The following is a 16,210-nucleotide window of genomic DNA, read 5'->3' as shown; positions in this document are numbered from 1 at the left end:
ATTTTAGAAGAAAATCTGGTGATGGAAAATACAGTTAACTCTAATTAATTCCGATCAAAACATTATCTCTGTGATTTAATCAATAAATATAAATTAAATTTATCTATTTTATCTAAATTAAATTAATAAATTATTATTTTTAAAATTATTGATATTTTTTATTACCGTGTGGAGCGCGGACAATTGCACCTGTTTATGATAACACTTGTTCTTTTCAAGGAAAAACAAAATAGATTAGCAAAGTTCAGCAACCTACACGGACGAATTGAGAAGTCCAAAAGATCCAATACAGCACTCGCTGGCATATGATAGTGAATATGTTTGAGCAATTCAGACTTCACCGCCACAAACTGAAGTGTACAGAATTTTTCCTATTTCGTTGAACATAAATATTATAGTCTGTAACATGTTAGATACAAAGATTACAGTCAGCAGACTATGCTTCTTCTTCTTCTTTTTTCCCCCTTTGTGGTATATATCCAACAAATATGGAGCCAACAGGCACACGTTTCAACTGAGATATCTTTACTCAAAGTTTTGAAATACGCTCTCTCCCTGAGCTCCTCCTATATGTCCTCTACATGTTTCAGAAAAAAGGCTGGAAAAATGTCGAAAAATAAAAATACAAGTCATTTCCAGAGAAAGAAAAAAGGTAACTTTCACACCTTCTTACTGAGATGGTTGAAAAATTGAGACTTCCAATTTTATACAGCCATTTAAGTAGGAACCGATTAGAAGCTCCGATCAAGGCGTCTTTAAGTAACCAACAATCCCAGCAGGGATTTAGAAAGGAAAATGGTACCTGAGAGCTCTATTATGGCAACTATCCATTAGTGCCGTTGGCACTGTCTTCACCACTTTGTCTTCTCTTTTCTCTCAAATTTTCACCCCACATTTTAGCCTCCGCGACTGCTCTCTCTCTATCCAAATCCTTGTTTAACATCCCTGTTGTTTCCTTCGGAGAGTCGTCCCTCTCAGATCCTCCTTCGGAGTCCCATTTCCGTCCAGAACTTCCCCCTGCCCCATCATCATTCCTAGATATCCTTCCATCTCTCTCATCTTTATTTTTCATATCATCATTATCCGCCCTTTGTCCAGGAACTGTACTAGGATCATATGGCTGGTTTACTAGATATGAAATGGCGTTTACCACATCCCCTATAGGAGGACGAGCAGCAGCCTGCTCTTGGATACACATGGATGCCACAGCTAGTGCCTGGTAGAGACCTCTCATTGGGAATTGTCCTTGCAGCCGTGGATCTGCCAACTTTGCGAACTTGCGACGGTCATTAAATAGTGGTCTAGCCTGCATAACGCAAAGAACATATCAGTTGTGCAAGTTCACAACTAACCATGCTTTTTTCACACTAGAGTCATGATCAGGCGTAACAGAATTCAAAGCATACTAAACTTAAGAAAGACATTAATAAAATTACCCAAGCAACAAGATTTTGCTGTCCATGAGGTAGGCTGCTGTCAATAGCCTTGCGTCCAGTGATAAGTTCCAAGAACACAACACCAAAACTATAAACATCAGATTTAACCGTCAATTGACCAGTCATAGCATACTCAGGAGCACAATAACCATAAGTTCCCATGACCCTTGTGGAAACATGTGACTTGTCTCCAGTAGGACCGAGCTTCGCTAGCCCAAAATCAGAAAGCTTTGGGAAATAACTCTCGTCTAACAAAATGTTGGATGACTTGAAGTCCCGATAAATAACAGGAGGGTTTGTCTTATCATGAAGGTACTCCAAACCTTTTGCTGCACCAGCTGCTATCTTCATTCTTGTGTTCCAATCTAAAGGTTCTTTATCGGGAGGGAGATCTGCACAACAATTATTCACATACCCATGACTAAAAGTATGTATGCAGTAAGCCACAAAAATTTCTAGAGTACATCACTTTTATGAGATAAACATAAAATATTTGGCCAAGAAAGTAGAGTTCCAGATCAGAATACTATTTATGAGATAAGGAATGACATAGGTAGCAACTCATAACAATGAAGTTGACTGCTTGCAATTGAAATAAACATTTTTAAAAATGTGCATTTTTCCGCTTGAATTCCAATGGTGTATATTTCCGACAGACTTTGCGCCAGTGTCAATCAGAAACTCCAAAATATGTTATTAGAGATCAATAGGGCCAGAATTCTTACCAGCCTGTTATGAAGCACCCTGGACAAGATTTTGCTTATGATTTTGCTAAGACTAATTGGCCTAAGTCTGAAATAGTATTCACCTGTTCCTTCTTTGGCAGTAACATCAAGTTTTTGTGTGTGACAAACTTAGGTAGCTCCTGTCCAGCAAAGAAACTTCTAACCATAGTCATAATATCCTCTTTCACAATCTCCCAACTAGACTGGTAAAACAGTCCTGCGAAACCATCTGCACCACTAGAGCTTTCACCATTGAGTCCAAAAACTGCATACTTGGATTTCACCTCAGTAGGTATTTGTACTAGTTGCTGATTTTGCTCCTCATTTATCACAGTGGGAATATGTTGTAGCATATCAAAGTCACCAGGTAAAAGTATAGAGCACCTTTATATTGAGAATGGAAATAAAACGGGTCCAAATGAGGTGGGAAGGACAGGAATCATATAGCCGAACTAACTAGTTTGGGATTGAGATGAAGTTGTAGTTTTGTGTGTGCGCGCTCGTGTCATTTTTAAATATAGATCTATAATACGGATTCCTTGATACAAATTATTAATGGGTGCATCAATACATAGAAAAAAGTTGTAGGGTCTATTCACAAACAAAAAATGCGAGTTTAAATCGTTCCAACAGCATTTTTTTTTTTTTGGCATTTTGTAATATTTTTCTAAAAAGTAGCTAAAATTTCTTGTTGGCTTGAAAAGTTGGCCAGTTTCTTTGTGCTTCCTATCCGATATTTTCCATCCACGATGAAATAGGACGAACCGCAAGCACCACCAGCCGACCCAATCATTAATTGAATTGTAGGGTCCAACATTCATTCCTTAGCCAAATAGGAAGATTGCAATCAATCTAGTAACAGTCCCAAACAAGCCTTTGCTGATCCATGGGATTTTTATTATAGAATAATGGATACGGCTTATGACATTCGAATCACATAGATTATTAAAATTGACAACTCTTTTGATGTAATGAAACCATTTTAATTTTTGATGCTCCTGTGCATCTTGGGAAGTTCTTAGTCCGTTATATATTCTAACTTAATGGACGACCTCATACCCCCCTACTATTGTTTCTTAATGTGGAATTATTACCCTCCTCTCCCCTCCCCCCCTTAAAATTGATGTACCCAAAAAAGTGTTATCACCTTCTTAGACGCGCGTGAAAAGGGAAAACTAGGTTAAAAATGGATTTAACTATGACGCATGTCATCTTTCAATTGGATCTTATCAACTAATTACACTTAATTATATAGTTTTTGCATTTTTTATTTATTCTTTCTTTTCTTTTTTCTTTTTTGTTCTTGTCATACTTGATGGAACAGTTCGCAAGTTGTCACTGATGTTTTTCAGAAAGTAATACCGAGAGAAGAAAGTTTTCCGCGCAACATTTGTTAAGGATGTCCCTTCTATGATGAAAATTGTTGCTTTCTTGTCAAGAAGAAAATGGCAGGTTGCTGGTGTTCTATATTCATGGCATTGGGTCGTGGGTACTAAATTAGTCCTTGAATCATTTTAACTTGTTCAGATATTAGTACACAATAACACTGACTCTCTGAAGGAAGAAGACAAGACCACGTTGAAATCTTTTACAGTACAGATATACAATGAATTCATTTTCTAATTTAGAGAAGGAGACAATGGAGATCCTTCATGACTTTTGGATCGTCTATCTTTTTCCTGTAAATGAAATAGTTGTTGTTCACTCTTCTTGTCTATGATCTACCTTGCTCTCAACTCTCACGCTACTGCTCTTGCGTCCTCATTCTAGCTTATGATTTAAACTGAAGATGGCAGTAATCTTACATATTTCCTACTTTAAAATCGTGCATACATAGTATTAAAGTATCATTCCTTTTGCTGAATACACTCCAACTATTCCAATTTATATAACATTCTTTGACTTTGGGACTTAACAGAAAATATTTAAGATCATTGTATTCATATTATTATTCCATACAACTTTCAAACTTTCAAGAGTTCAAGTAATTTCCTAAATATTTACTGTGATATTTTCACTATCGAACAAACTATTCAACTATTGTCTTGACATATTCTTCCACTACACTATACATAAGTCAAGTTATTATCTTAAACTTGGTTTTTAGTCAAATACCGTCATATAATATGAGATGAAGGGGGTCTCACCAATTTTTCATCATAACAAAGATGACCAATCCCAAAAAAAAAAAAAAAGAGACAAAAATTAAGCTGTGTGGTTAATGCATTGCTCAAACACTAACACCTTTGATTTGAACATAAATTTGTAGTTGGATCCTTGACACACAGATGCAATCATTTGAGATGAACATAGGTAATTACCAAAGTAATAACCATCTAAATACATATACGACATCTTTCTACAGTTCATGAGGAAAGAAGCCACTTGCAGGATAAAAGGAGATCAAGATAACACAGATAAATAGAGGGGAAAACAATGTAAGGTACCATGAAGGTGATCCTCCAATGATCCCATGGCCATGAACTCGTAGACAAGAAGCCTCTGGTCTCCATCAGCACAGTAACCAACTAATTTCACCAAGTTAGGATTATTAAGAAGGCTAAGCATAAGAACCTCCACTAAAAATTCTCTGTTACCCTGAAGCCCATTCCTATCCAATTGCTTAACAGCAACAACCTGAGACAGTGAAGTCTGCATTCATCAGTACGCGTAAACTGAGGGTAAAAGTTCACAGATTTATATATTTAGTAGCAGAAGAACATAATGTGAAGCCAAACTTCTGTTTAACACAATCTATCTAAAGATAAGAGGCTGTCAAATTTAAGTTCGGTCCTCTAGGCACAGGGATAACAGTTCTCACATTTTTGCTCCATAGAGTCAAAATGAAATTATACATCTTTTCAATGCACTCGTAAAGTTCTATTCCAAACAACTATTGACAAACGTCGGAAATAACATGGTATAGAAACAAGATATTATGCTGAGTACACATTAGCTACAATTATTTCTGTAATTCAGAATTGCTTTGCCGAGTTCCTGCATAGAATTAATTTAATGAAACTTGATAGGATATGCAAGTTTATCATAACACCTTGCCTACCAAAAAGGGATGCAACATCAGACAGGAAAATTTCTGTCGCAAATTTACTATTACTCAGCTTTCTTAATTCAAACACATTGGATCCTTCTTCAACCATAATAGAAGCCCAAAGTTGATGAAATTCATTCTTGGATTTTAGTTCTACATACTAGTTGAAACTGAAGAGTGTATTCCAACTAAATATTTTATCATGCTTGTCTATGACTTTTTCTTTTCTTTTCTTTTTTGGGGGGATGGGGGTGTCCCTTTTTGTTTTTAGCGGTTCCTCCCTTCTCTACCTCTCAGTTTACAACAAATATGCAAAGTAATATGTAAAAATCTTATAACATGATAATATACTAGACATAGATTAACCAACAAGGGATTTAACAGTACCAGTTTCACAAAAAAAAAAATATTAACAAACAAGGGACAAGAACAACGTTGGACGAGAAAAGAAAGCAAAACAAATTTCACCGGCTCTATAATCTTTAAAAACAATTAGAACTCTATGTAAGACAAAGTGATCAACCTTATTTCTCATCCTTCTCTATGAAACCTCTCTTCTTTTTTGTTCCTTCCTTTCTATAGGTCTTAGCGAATGCCATTTATGATTCTTAATTTTAAAAAAGTTTGAAGGTAAATGTGATCAATGCAATATGATTGACTAGTTTATGACATTTCCCACTGTAGTTCTATGGGAAATATCAATTTAGATATATAACAAATCATTTCAGCATAGAAGAAACCAAATTAAACCCAATTTTCACCCCCACTGTGGGAAAATGTGGCTCTGCTCAGTCATTTTTAAGTACAACAAGCATGGTGAATCGTTTGCTCAATCATGTGCTTGTGCATTTTTATTTTTTTTTAGATGACAAGGGAACCACAGCTGCTACCCTTCGAGTGCGCACAGGGTAAACCCCGCTCCCGTGCAATAGCCCGAAAACCAAACAGAAGAGATAACCCGCACTAGGCAAGCCCCGTGTGACGACCTCGACCCAGAAGGCAAATCCCCTACTGTTTGTGCATTTTAACTATCTCTCTTTGTTTCATAAATCTATTTACCTCTTTATGTATAGCCTATCACGAGAACTAGTATACTTGTGTGTGACGCGGAAGAGAAAATAAGAGGAAGTCAATACCTAATTACAATATTTACATGTCCTCAAGCTAGTATACTTTTTTCCCTCAAGCTACTAGGGTTTAAATAACTATATTTACATGTCCTAAAAGGAAAAGGAAGTCAATACCTAATTACAATAGGATTAAATTAAGCTACCTACTATATTTACATATATTCTGGAATATTCACAAGGATTCAAACACTCCGCCTAAACTGGTGTACAAACTGTATGTACCAAGCTTGCTAAATATATAACTTGCTCTGGGACCGGCTAGAGACTTGGTAAATACGTCTGCAAGCTGATCATTTGACCGCACGAACCTTGTGACGATGACCACCATTCTCTCTGACAAAATGACAACCAATCTCTATGTGTTTAGTCCCACTGGATTCGATGCACTGTGAAGTGCAGCCCCATTATCGCCCACAGCCACAAGTTCCATTAATTTCTCCAATTTCTATTTCTTCAATAGTTGCTTGATCCATATGAGTTCACATGTCTCCACTGCCATAGCCCGATATTTTGTTTGCACTCAATCTAGAAACCACATTTTGTTTCTTACTTTTTCAACAGACCAAATTTCACCCAACTAGAACACAGTATCCGAAAGTGGATAGTCTGTCAGAGGGCGATCCCGCCCAGTCTGAACATCTATATCCAACAATTTTCTCATATCCTTAGTCTTCGTAAAGTAGTTCTATTCCTGGAACAGATTTTATGTATCGAAGAATGTAAATAACAACATTCCAATGACTGTCACAAGGAGGCTCCAAGAACTGACTTCCAACACTAACCGGGAAGGCAATATCAGGTCGAGCCACAGTGAGATAATTCAATTCTCCTACCAGCCTCCTATATATTCCAAGATCACTAAGAGACTCCCCAGACCTGGTAGGAGCTTAACATTTGGATCTACTGAAGTATCGATAGGCCTACCACCTATCATCCCAGTCTCCTCGAGAATATCAAGTGCATACTTCCTCTACAAATCACATTCCTGATTTAGTACTCCAATGGACAAAGATCCTTAGTCTGGCAGTGCTGACAAAAGGTGATGTTTCAACTTGGTAATTCCCTCATCATCATTACCTGATGATAGTCATCAACATAAACCACCAAGTATATGCACAAACATGGCGCAGAGTGACGCTAAAACACAAAATGATCAACTTCACTCCGAACCATGCCAAATCCCTAAATAATCGTGCTAAATTTTTTGACCCATGCTCGAGGAGAGTGCTTCAAGACATAAAGTGCTCATCGTAGTGTGCAAACCATGTTACTAAACTTTCCCTGAGCAACAAAATCTGGTGGTTATTCCATATATACCTACCTCATCTTTGAGATCCCCATGAAGAAAGCATTTTTAATATTCAACTAGTAGATAGGCCAATAGCAAGCAACAGTCATAGATAAAAAGAGTGGACTGAAGCAAGCTTAGCCACAAGAAAGAAGGTATCAACGTAAGACCAAAAATTTGTGTATAACCCCGGAAGACTAGTCGTGCCTTTAGGCGATCAATTGTCCACTGGGGCCAACCTTCACTGTATATACCCAACGACAACCAACTATAGACCAACCTGGAGGTAGAGGAACGAGCTCCCTGAAGTGCAAGGCAGGGATCTCCTCATTCATAGCTTATGCCAGCTTGGGTGAGAAAGAGCTTCATCTATAGTCTTAGGAATAGAAACAGATACTAGTGATGCTAACAAGGCAGAACGAATGGTCACAAATGATTATAGATCAAAACAGCGTAGATAGGATGAGGGTAACGAGTAGAACGAACACCTTTCAAAGCGAGGATTTCATCCATAACCTTGAGGCAAGTGATTCCAATTCTAATTTGAGTTTATACCATGAATCGAACCAAAGATCTATCATTTGAAGGTGGAATCAAAGGTGAAAATTGAGAATGTTGAATTGTGACCTAGAATAGCCTAGATCTAATTTTGAACATCCAAATGGACTTAGAATAGAAATCTAAATATAGATTTGGACTCGTGGAATGATGGGTCATCCGGTTTTGACTTTCATTTTGGGGTTTGACTATGTGGGCCCAGGGTTGACTTTGACTTGGACCTTGCCTAAATTTTAGGAAATGATTCTCCTAGACTAATTTGAGCCCATTAATTCATGATTTTGAAAAGATAAAGGTTATTGGAGTTTGTTTGAGCAGTTGAGCATTTCAAGAGAAGTAAAGGCTCAATTTTAACAAGGGAAGTGAGACTTTAACTCTTACATTACTTGTTTTTCATCAAAAGCATGTTTATGTGTTTGCTTGTATGCATTTAAGCTATCTAGTCATGTGCAGGGCAAGCACGAGCTATATTAGTCAGATTTAGTATCAAGCATAGACCGCGAGGTTCCAGTTGTGTGTTTACATTGTTTTGATCCTTTCAATAGCTTTATGTTATGATTGTTATTGCTATTAGTTGTTTAGCTTCGTTTATCACTCAAATAGCATCACAGGGCTTGGGCACAACGTGACCCTTGGCAAGTTAGTAGCTTTTCATTATTGAGGTAGTACGGGGCAAGATGTGTAATCCATGGATTGCCTCTGGAAGACGGGGTATGACATGTGGATCAGTTATTCCATGTCTTGTGAGAAAATTGTGCTAAGCAGTAGCAGCATATGTTCAGTTATTGAAGATTATTACATGTATCTGATTTGATACTTTGATTAGTGCTCAACTGTATTCGATTCTATTGTTTTAAGCTTCTTATATGCAGTATGCACTATGGTTTTTCTAAAAAGACTTTGTCCCAGGGATAAGCTGAGAGGGCGAGTCAATGAACTTGTTGGGTCTTTCGACTCACACTTGACATTTTGTTGCAGGACCTATTAAGGGTGATCCAATAGTTGATTCGTGTTTTTCAGGACCTACTAAGGGTGATCTAATAGTTGATCCTGATTTCCAGATTGTTTCGGTCTTGTTCAGCTGAGGGAAACCACCACCAGTTTCGTGGAGGCCATTCCAGTTCGATCTTTATTATGTTTATGTATTCAAGCTAAGCCCAGACAGTTGTATCAGTATACTAGAGTCACTTCATGACTTGTAGTGTATTCGAATATTACAGGCTTGGTGTTTGGACGTGTCTCTGTTCTACTTCTGCATTTATATTATGAGACCATGTTGGTATTGTTACTTTAATGTTTAGTCGTTTACTTGTTAGCTTAGAGGGTTCGCCTGGCGAGGGTAGTGACTTGTTGAGTGCTCTGTCACGGCCTAATGTTAGATTTGGGTCATGACAACCATATTCTTCATTGCCCATAATGACTATATCATCAACATAAATGACCAAATAAATGCACCGCTTATGAGCAGTGTGTCGATAGAAAACAGAATGATCAGCCTCACAACGAGTCATACCAAACTTCTGAATGACCGTGCTAAACTTACCAAACCATGCTAGAGAAGATTGTTTTAAACCATATAGGGACCGAGGCAATCGACATACAAGACCAGTTGACTCCCCCTGAGCAACTAAACCAGGTGGTTGCTCTATATATACTTCTTCCTCAAGATCACCATGGAGAAAAGCATTATTCTCCATTCTTAATGTCCAATTGATAATGAGGTCAATGGCGAACATATGCCATGGATAGATAACGAAGGGCAGATGTTATTTTAGCCACAGAGGAGAAAGTATCACTGTAACTGAGCTCAAATATTTGAGTATAACCTTTTGCAACAAGGGGGTTAAGTTGATCAATTTGACCATCTACACTAACTTTGACGGCATACAACCACCGACAACGAAGGGTAGATTTACCTGGAGGCAGAGGAACAAGCTCTCAGGTACCTAGTATGTAAAGTAGACATCGCTTTGATCAAAGTCGGTCGCCATCAAAGATGAGATGAGCTTCAGCTGTGGACTTAGAGATAGAAATAGAGGACAAAGATGACACAAAGGCACACTAGGGTGATCACAAATGATGATAACTCAAACAAGAAAAATGGGGTTGTAGAAGGTTGAGCTAGAGCTGTGGGTGAAGGAACTGGAGTTGTAGGTGATGGAGCTAAAGCTGTAGGTGATGAAACTGGAGTTGTAGAGAAAGATGAAGGAGAAGTGACTGAATCTCCAAAAGATAGAACTGGTAAGACCTCAAAAATGTCTTAAGTGATCACCTAGATTTGTGAAGTATGGATGGGTTTCAAAGAAGGTAACATCAGCATACATAGGCACCATTGGAGGTCAAGTAAATAACATCGATATCACTTCTGAGCCCTCAAGTAACCTAGAAATACACATTTAAGAGCACGGGGAGCTAACTTATCTTTCCTGGAGTAAGGTTATGGACAAAACACGTGCTCCTAAAGGCATGAGGTGGAAGAGAGAACAGAGGCGAGTGGGGAAACAAAATAGAGTATGGAACTTGACTCTGGATAGTTGAGGATGGCATACAATTAATAAGATAACAGGATGTGAGAACTGTATCCCCACAAAACCGCAACGAAACATAAGATTGAATGAGTAGGGTCTGAGCAGTTGCGTATTCTTCCTTTTAGCTTCCCTATTCTGTTGGGACGTGTAAGGGCAAGATGTTTGATAAATGATCCGATGAGAGATTATGAACTGCTGAAATGGGGAAGATAAATACTTTGGGCATTACACTACGAAATGTGCGGATAGTAACCCCAAATTGGTTTTGGATTTCAGCATGGAGAGTCTGAAAAATAGAAAATAATCAGATCGACTTTTCATCAAGAATATCCAAGTACAAACAGGCTTCACCTTCAAAAGACAGTAATCGATTTGCGGACAGCAAGGCCAATGAAGATCAAATTTACCGAGGTCTGAGTCGTGACCGAGTTTGGAACCAAAGAAAGGGGAAGCATATTATCCATGTGTAAATCGAGATGCAGTCTAGTTCGAGCGCCTAGAATAATCATCAATAAAACTGACAAAGTAACAGAATCTCAAGGGAGGAATGACCCGACTAGGACCCCAAATATCTTAATGAACTGAAGTGAAAGGCGACTCTCCTCGATTATTATGTCATTGAGGGAAATCGGAGCGAGTATGCTTACCGAGGTGACATGACTCACACACTAGAGCTAATACCTGAGACAAACCAAGTACCTTTTTCTGAAGTTTTGATAAACTGGGATGTCCCAACCATCAATGTAATAAATCGAGTGAATAAGTAACGGGACAGGCTGTTGAAGGAGGACATGTGAGTGATTTTGGAAGCATAAGGTAATAAAGTGCATGTGATTCACGCCCGGTGCCAATGATCCGTCCTATACTGTGTTACTGTAAAAAAAGTAGTATCATCGAAAAATAACACAGAGCAGTTAAATGATTTGGCTAAGCGACTATTTATTATAAGATTAAAAGGACTATCAAGAATATAAAGAACTAAATTCAAAAGGTAAGGAAGAAGGCGAACAAGCTTGACCTATCTCAGTTGCCATGGTTTGAAACCCATTGACATTGTGATTGTTGAAAGATATTGAGAGCAAGACATAGTAGTGAAAATAGATTTATTACAAGAAATATGATCAGACACTCCTGAATCAATGAACCAACTACCGAAGAAGATGACTGAGAGACACTTGTCACACTACTACCTGTCTGCATGATTGAGCCTGTCTCGGAGGATGTATGTTTACTTGCTTAGTACTGAAGGAACTCAATATAATCCGATAGAGAAACCATTCGACTATTCAATGTATTGGATCCCATTTTGTTGCAACCGAGCTCCTAACAAATAAACTAGCAAATAACCGCAAGCAAAAGCCAAACCAGATCAAGCAAAACAAAAAATAAAAATGAATAATAATAATCCCAAGTATTGAAACTAGTCCAGAATAGACGGAGCTTGCCAGTAGAGAAAACTTCGCCAGCCTGATCAAAAGTGGTCAAAATTCAGCATAACTTGGATGGGCGGTCTCGCAATGAAGAGGCGAGCCCGCTGAAGAAAGAAACCTGCCGAAAAACTCCGCGCACGAAGGTGCGTGGGGGGTGTGACGCTGAAAATCTGAATCTGTTAGAGGCCCGTGAGGGACCCTACTGCAGCAAAATTTATAGGCTAGGGTCACACGAGGGTTCCGATCCTGTTGGTGGTGCTAGTATATGCCCAGTACCCCCTGGGGAGTGAGGACACCTCGAAACAATGGTGGTAGTTGCCGGAATAGTGCTTGGTAATTGGTTTTCTCTTCTAGATAATTATTTTCTCATTAAATGCTCTGATACCATCTGAGAAAGAAGAGAATTTGAAAGAAAATTCAACTTGATTATTCCCTCAAGCCATCGAGGTTTAAATAGCTAACTAAGTGTACATATTCTAGAATATCTACGAGGTTCTAACAGATTTGCATATCCCACACTGTTCTCCCGACCTAGTTTCAACCCTCCAATACAAGCACCAGGAGAAGGAAAGAAAAAGGATTGAACCAGGGGCAATGATGAGACAATGGGGAGTGACCTAATTTTATAGACATCTCAGAGAACTTGGAATATCTCTAAAACTATTTGAACATATCTTCTAGCAAACAGACACAATAACAGAAATTACCTGACCACTAGGAAGTCGCCCTTTATATACACAACCAAACCCTCCTTCACCTATGAAAGATTCTGGCCTGAAGTTATCTGTAGCAGCTGCAAGCTCACGAAAAGTGAATGTTTGTGCTGCAATTTGAACAGCCGGTGCATCCTTTACCCCCAAAGACTCTCTCTTCGAACCATTTCTTGTTTTGAGTCTGTCTGCTCCTGTTCGATATATATCATCACACAACAATGGAGATCCATAAAACCGGCAAAAAGTATGTTATCTCATTTGAAGATACACAGAAGTAAGTAACAAGACATTTGGCTGGAGCGGCCCAATTACACCTTTTGTGCAATATTTCCCAAACAATTAACTCGGATACCATTGCATGCCCAAACAAATAAATAAAGTTGTTCTCTCTCTAACAAAGTAAACTTATCGATAATGGAGTCACATAATTCAACATTGTAACAAATCATTGCTCCCCGCGTTCAAGTCTCACCAAAAACAAAAATACTTCCTTAAGCTTGCCCAAGCTAAAAAAAATATGTATTATGTCCATTCTACAAACAGTTTAAACTTTACAATCCAAGCATATACATTACCAAATTAATACTCGTAACTCTGCATACAGAAATGAGCTTATACCCAGATATAAACCAAACAAATCAGCTGTCAAATGCAGAGAGCATCCCATTAATGGTTGATTTCTCAATTGGACAGTCAACTAATAGTTATTGTCTCAGAAAGTCACCTTTCTTCTCAATTCCAATTTTCTTCAGTAAAGAAAGTGACTTTCTGTGATAATAACTATTAATTGAATGACCATCTGAGAAATCGACCTTCCTAATAATCAACTTACTGACCATAATCCGCTGTCTATTTATAACCAAATTTATATAAATAGAGCCCTTGTAAACTGAATCTCAAAGAGAAAATTCCAACAAATACTATAAGAAATCAATCATGGATCAAACAGTGAGCTGAAACAAAAGTGAACTAAATTAACCAAAACCCAAACCAGATCAAACAAAATTTTAATTGCCAATCTACTATCATAAATTAGAGATATCTAAGACACTAACCTGAAGATAACCTGGATATATTTGAGGGCATTTCCTTGCGATCATCTTTATGTTTTTGGGTATTCAAGATTTCTTCTTCTCTTGAATCAAAGCAAGGGAAGCAACCCATTTATCAAAAAAAAAGGTAAAATCTTTTCAAAATCAATCAGTTTCTCAGGTTCTTGAAACCCAAGTGAAGAAAACTAGGGGATTAATTAATTAGCAAGTGTTTCTTTAATTAAAACTTGAAGAAAGAAAAAGGGTATATTTATCTGATAAGCTATAACTGGAAAAGGGGAGAAGCGGTTAGATTGGGTTGACGAGAGAAGGAAAATGCCAAGAAATCTTGGAATGATTAAAAAAAGAAATAGGTAAATGATTCTACAGATAATAATATAGCTAGTGTGTAGTTATGCTTTGCTTGTGCGTGTGTATCTCTCTTCCACTACCAGAGATGTTTCTATTAACTGTATCAGTACGCGCTAAATTTTCTCAAAAACAGCCCCCCTTTGACCAAACAGCGCTCCCTCTCTCTCTCTCTCTCATATTTTTGACATAGGATTTGCTTTGTTAATTAAGAAAATGTTAGGTTCTTTTCCTTTTTTGTTGAGTATCATATTTACGGAAATACAGTACTCGCTCTGTGTCATATTAGTTGTGCACATTACTAAAAATATTTGGTTCAAAATATTTATATATTTACAAGAATAAGATAGAATTAATTAAAGTTTTTCTATTTTAACCTTAACATTAATTATTTTTTTAAATAACTAATATTGATTAGAGTATAATTAATTGGAGAGAAATAAGAGTAATGTTTGTAAAAGTACACTTTTATTTATGAAGGTTAAGTGGACAAATACGGGACATAGGAAGTATTACTAACTTCCTATGCTTCTTTCTCTCGTTATGTTAGAAAGTAGGCTAATGATACCGGTGTATTTGACTGCACTTCGGCAGTCCTAAAAGAATATATATTTCCTCTGTTTCAATTTATGTGAATTTATTTGATTACGCATGATATTTAAAAAAAAGTGAAGACTTTTGAATCTTGTGATTCAAAATAAGTTTTAAATATTTGTGTGGCTGTAAATTATTTCATAAAGTAAATTTGTTTCCAAATTAAGAAAGAGGTCATTCATTTCGGCACGGACTAAAAAGGAAATAGGTTCACATAAATTGAAACAGAGGGAATAATAAAATTTAACTCTCATAAAAGAAATCAAGTTTATTAGTAATAAAACATCTTATCATGATTCTTTTAACATTTTATTTAAAATAAATTTGTAGAAACAATTCATATTAATCACGTAACAACTTATTTAAATTAAGTATATAAGAAAAACAAAAAATAAAAAATAAAAATAAAAAAATTATGAAAAAGAGAAAAAATGGTACAGTAAAAAATTTGGAACGTATAATTTTGAATGTAAACAGTTTTTTTAATTATTCTATGGCCTTTATTATTTTGACATTTATGTTTCATATAGAGTATGTTGGTTATGGAGGAAATTGTTTTCTATTGACTTGTTGAAATTTATGTTTCATATAGCGTGTGTTTCTTACGGAGGAAATGTTTTGTACGTAAAATGTTTTTCTGGATAATGTATTCGGAAAAAATAAGTGAATTTCTTATTTGTTTTCTCATATTCAGTTACCTAGTAGAAAATATTTTACAAAAAATACTCACCCCCACCCCCTAAAACCCCACCACCCCGACCACCCACCCCACCACCCAAGAGGTGGGGTAAGAAAAAAATCATCTTCTATACAAGCAAAATATGACAGAGAAAATTGGGGGGTGTGGGTAAGAAAAAAAAATCAACTTTTAAATTTTTTTATAAAAGTAAAATCAAAAAAATAAAAAAGAAAAGTCCATCAGCATGATATGAACAACACCGGAAGCACCTCGGAAAAAATCAATAACCATCTATTCTCTTTTAATAATATTTTAATATTCATTTAAAAAATCATATATGGCTAATTTAAAGCATACTCATAAAAATCAGCGGAAGTCTAATATGAATAATCAGTTATAAGACGTGGCAAACATCTCAATAAGTCGTATGAGACTTTTAGCGTCTACCCACTACACAACGTCTAACTATGGAGCTCTTAAGATAACATAAACAGAGTCTAAAACATCGAGACGCAACCCGGATACTAAAATGATAAAACTAGATAGATGGGGTGTCTCACGAACAAGGGTGTGGGCACGCCAATAAGTCCGAAAAGAAGCAAGTTCTCCTACTTTGCACGCATACCACGAACCTGCTCTTCTTCGTTACCTAACACACTATCAAAAACAATAATGGTATG

General features: G+C 36.9%; 1 protein-coding gene across 5 annotated transcripts; it reads right to left on the bottom strand.

The window, feature by feature from the left end:
• Window positions 1–265: 265 nt before the first annotated feature.
• LOC132615227 (serine/threonine-protein kinase PBS1-like) lies at window positions 266–14,433 on the bottom strand. 5 transcript variants are annotated; one of them, XM_060329788.1, is made up of 6 exons: window positions 13,913–14,431; window positions 12,852–13,048; window positions 4,609–4,798; window positions 1,437–1,828; window positions 803–1,306; window positions 266–598 (listed from the first exon to the last, which is right to left on the bottom strand). In XM_060329788.1, exons 1-5 carry the CDS (start codon window positions 14,019–14,021, stop codon window positions 824–826), a joined length of 1,371 nt encoding a protein of 456 aa, XP_060185771.1. In that variant the 5' UTR covers window positions 14,022–14,431; the 3' UTR covers window positions 266–598; window positions 803–823. The 5 variants fall into 5 exon arrangements, with proteins under 5 accessions (XP_060185771.1, XP_060185772.1, XP_060185770.1 ...); XM_060329789.1 differs by having other exon boundaries at window positions 266–1,306; window positions 12,852–13,042; window positions 13,913–14,433; XM_060329787.1 differs by having other exon boundaries at window positions 266–1,306.
• Between the last annotated feature and the right edge of the window lie 1,777 nt (window positions 14,434–16,210).

This window comes from Lycium barbarum, chromosome 10 (assembly GCF_019175385.1).
Source record: "Lycium barbarum isolate Lr01 chromosome 10, ASM1917538v2, whole genome shotgun sequence".
Classification (NCBI taxonomy): domain Eukaryota; kingdom Viridiplantae; phylum Streptophyta; class Magnoliopsida; order Solanales; family Solanaceae; genus Lycium; species Lycium barbarum.
The sequence above is the reverse complement of the archived record's forward strand: the minus strand, read 5'-3'. Positions and strand labels throughout refer to the sequence as shown.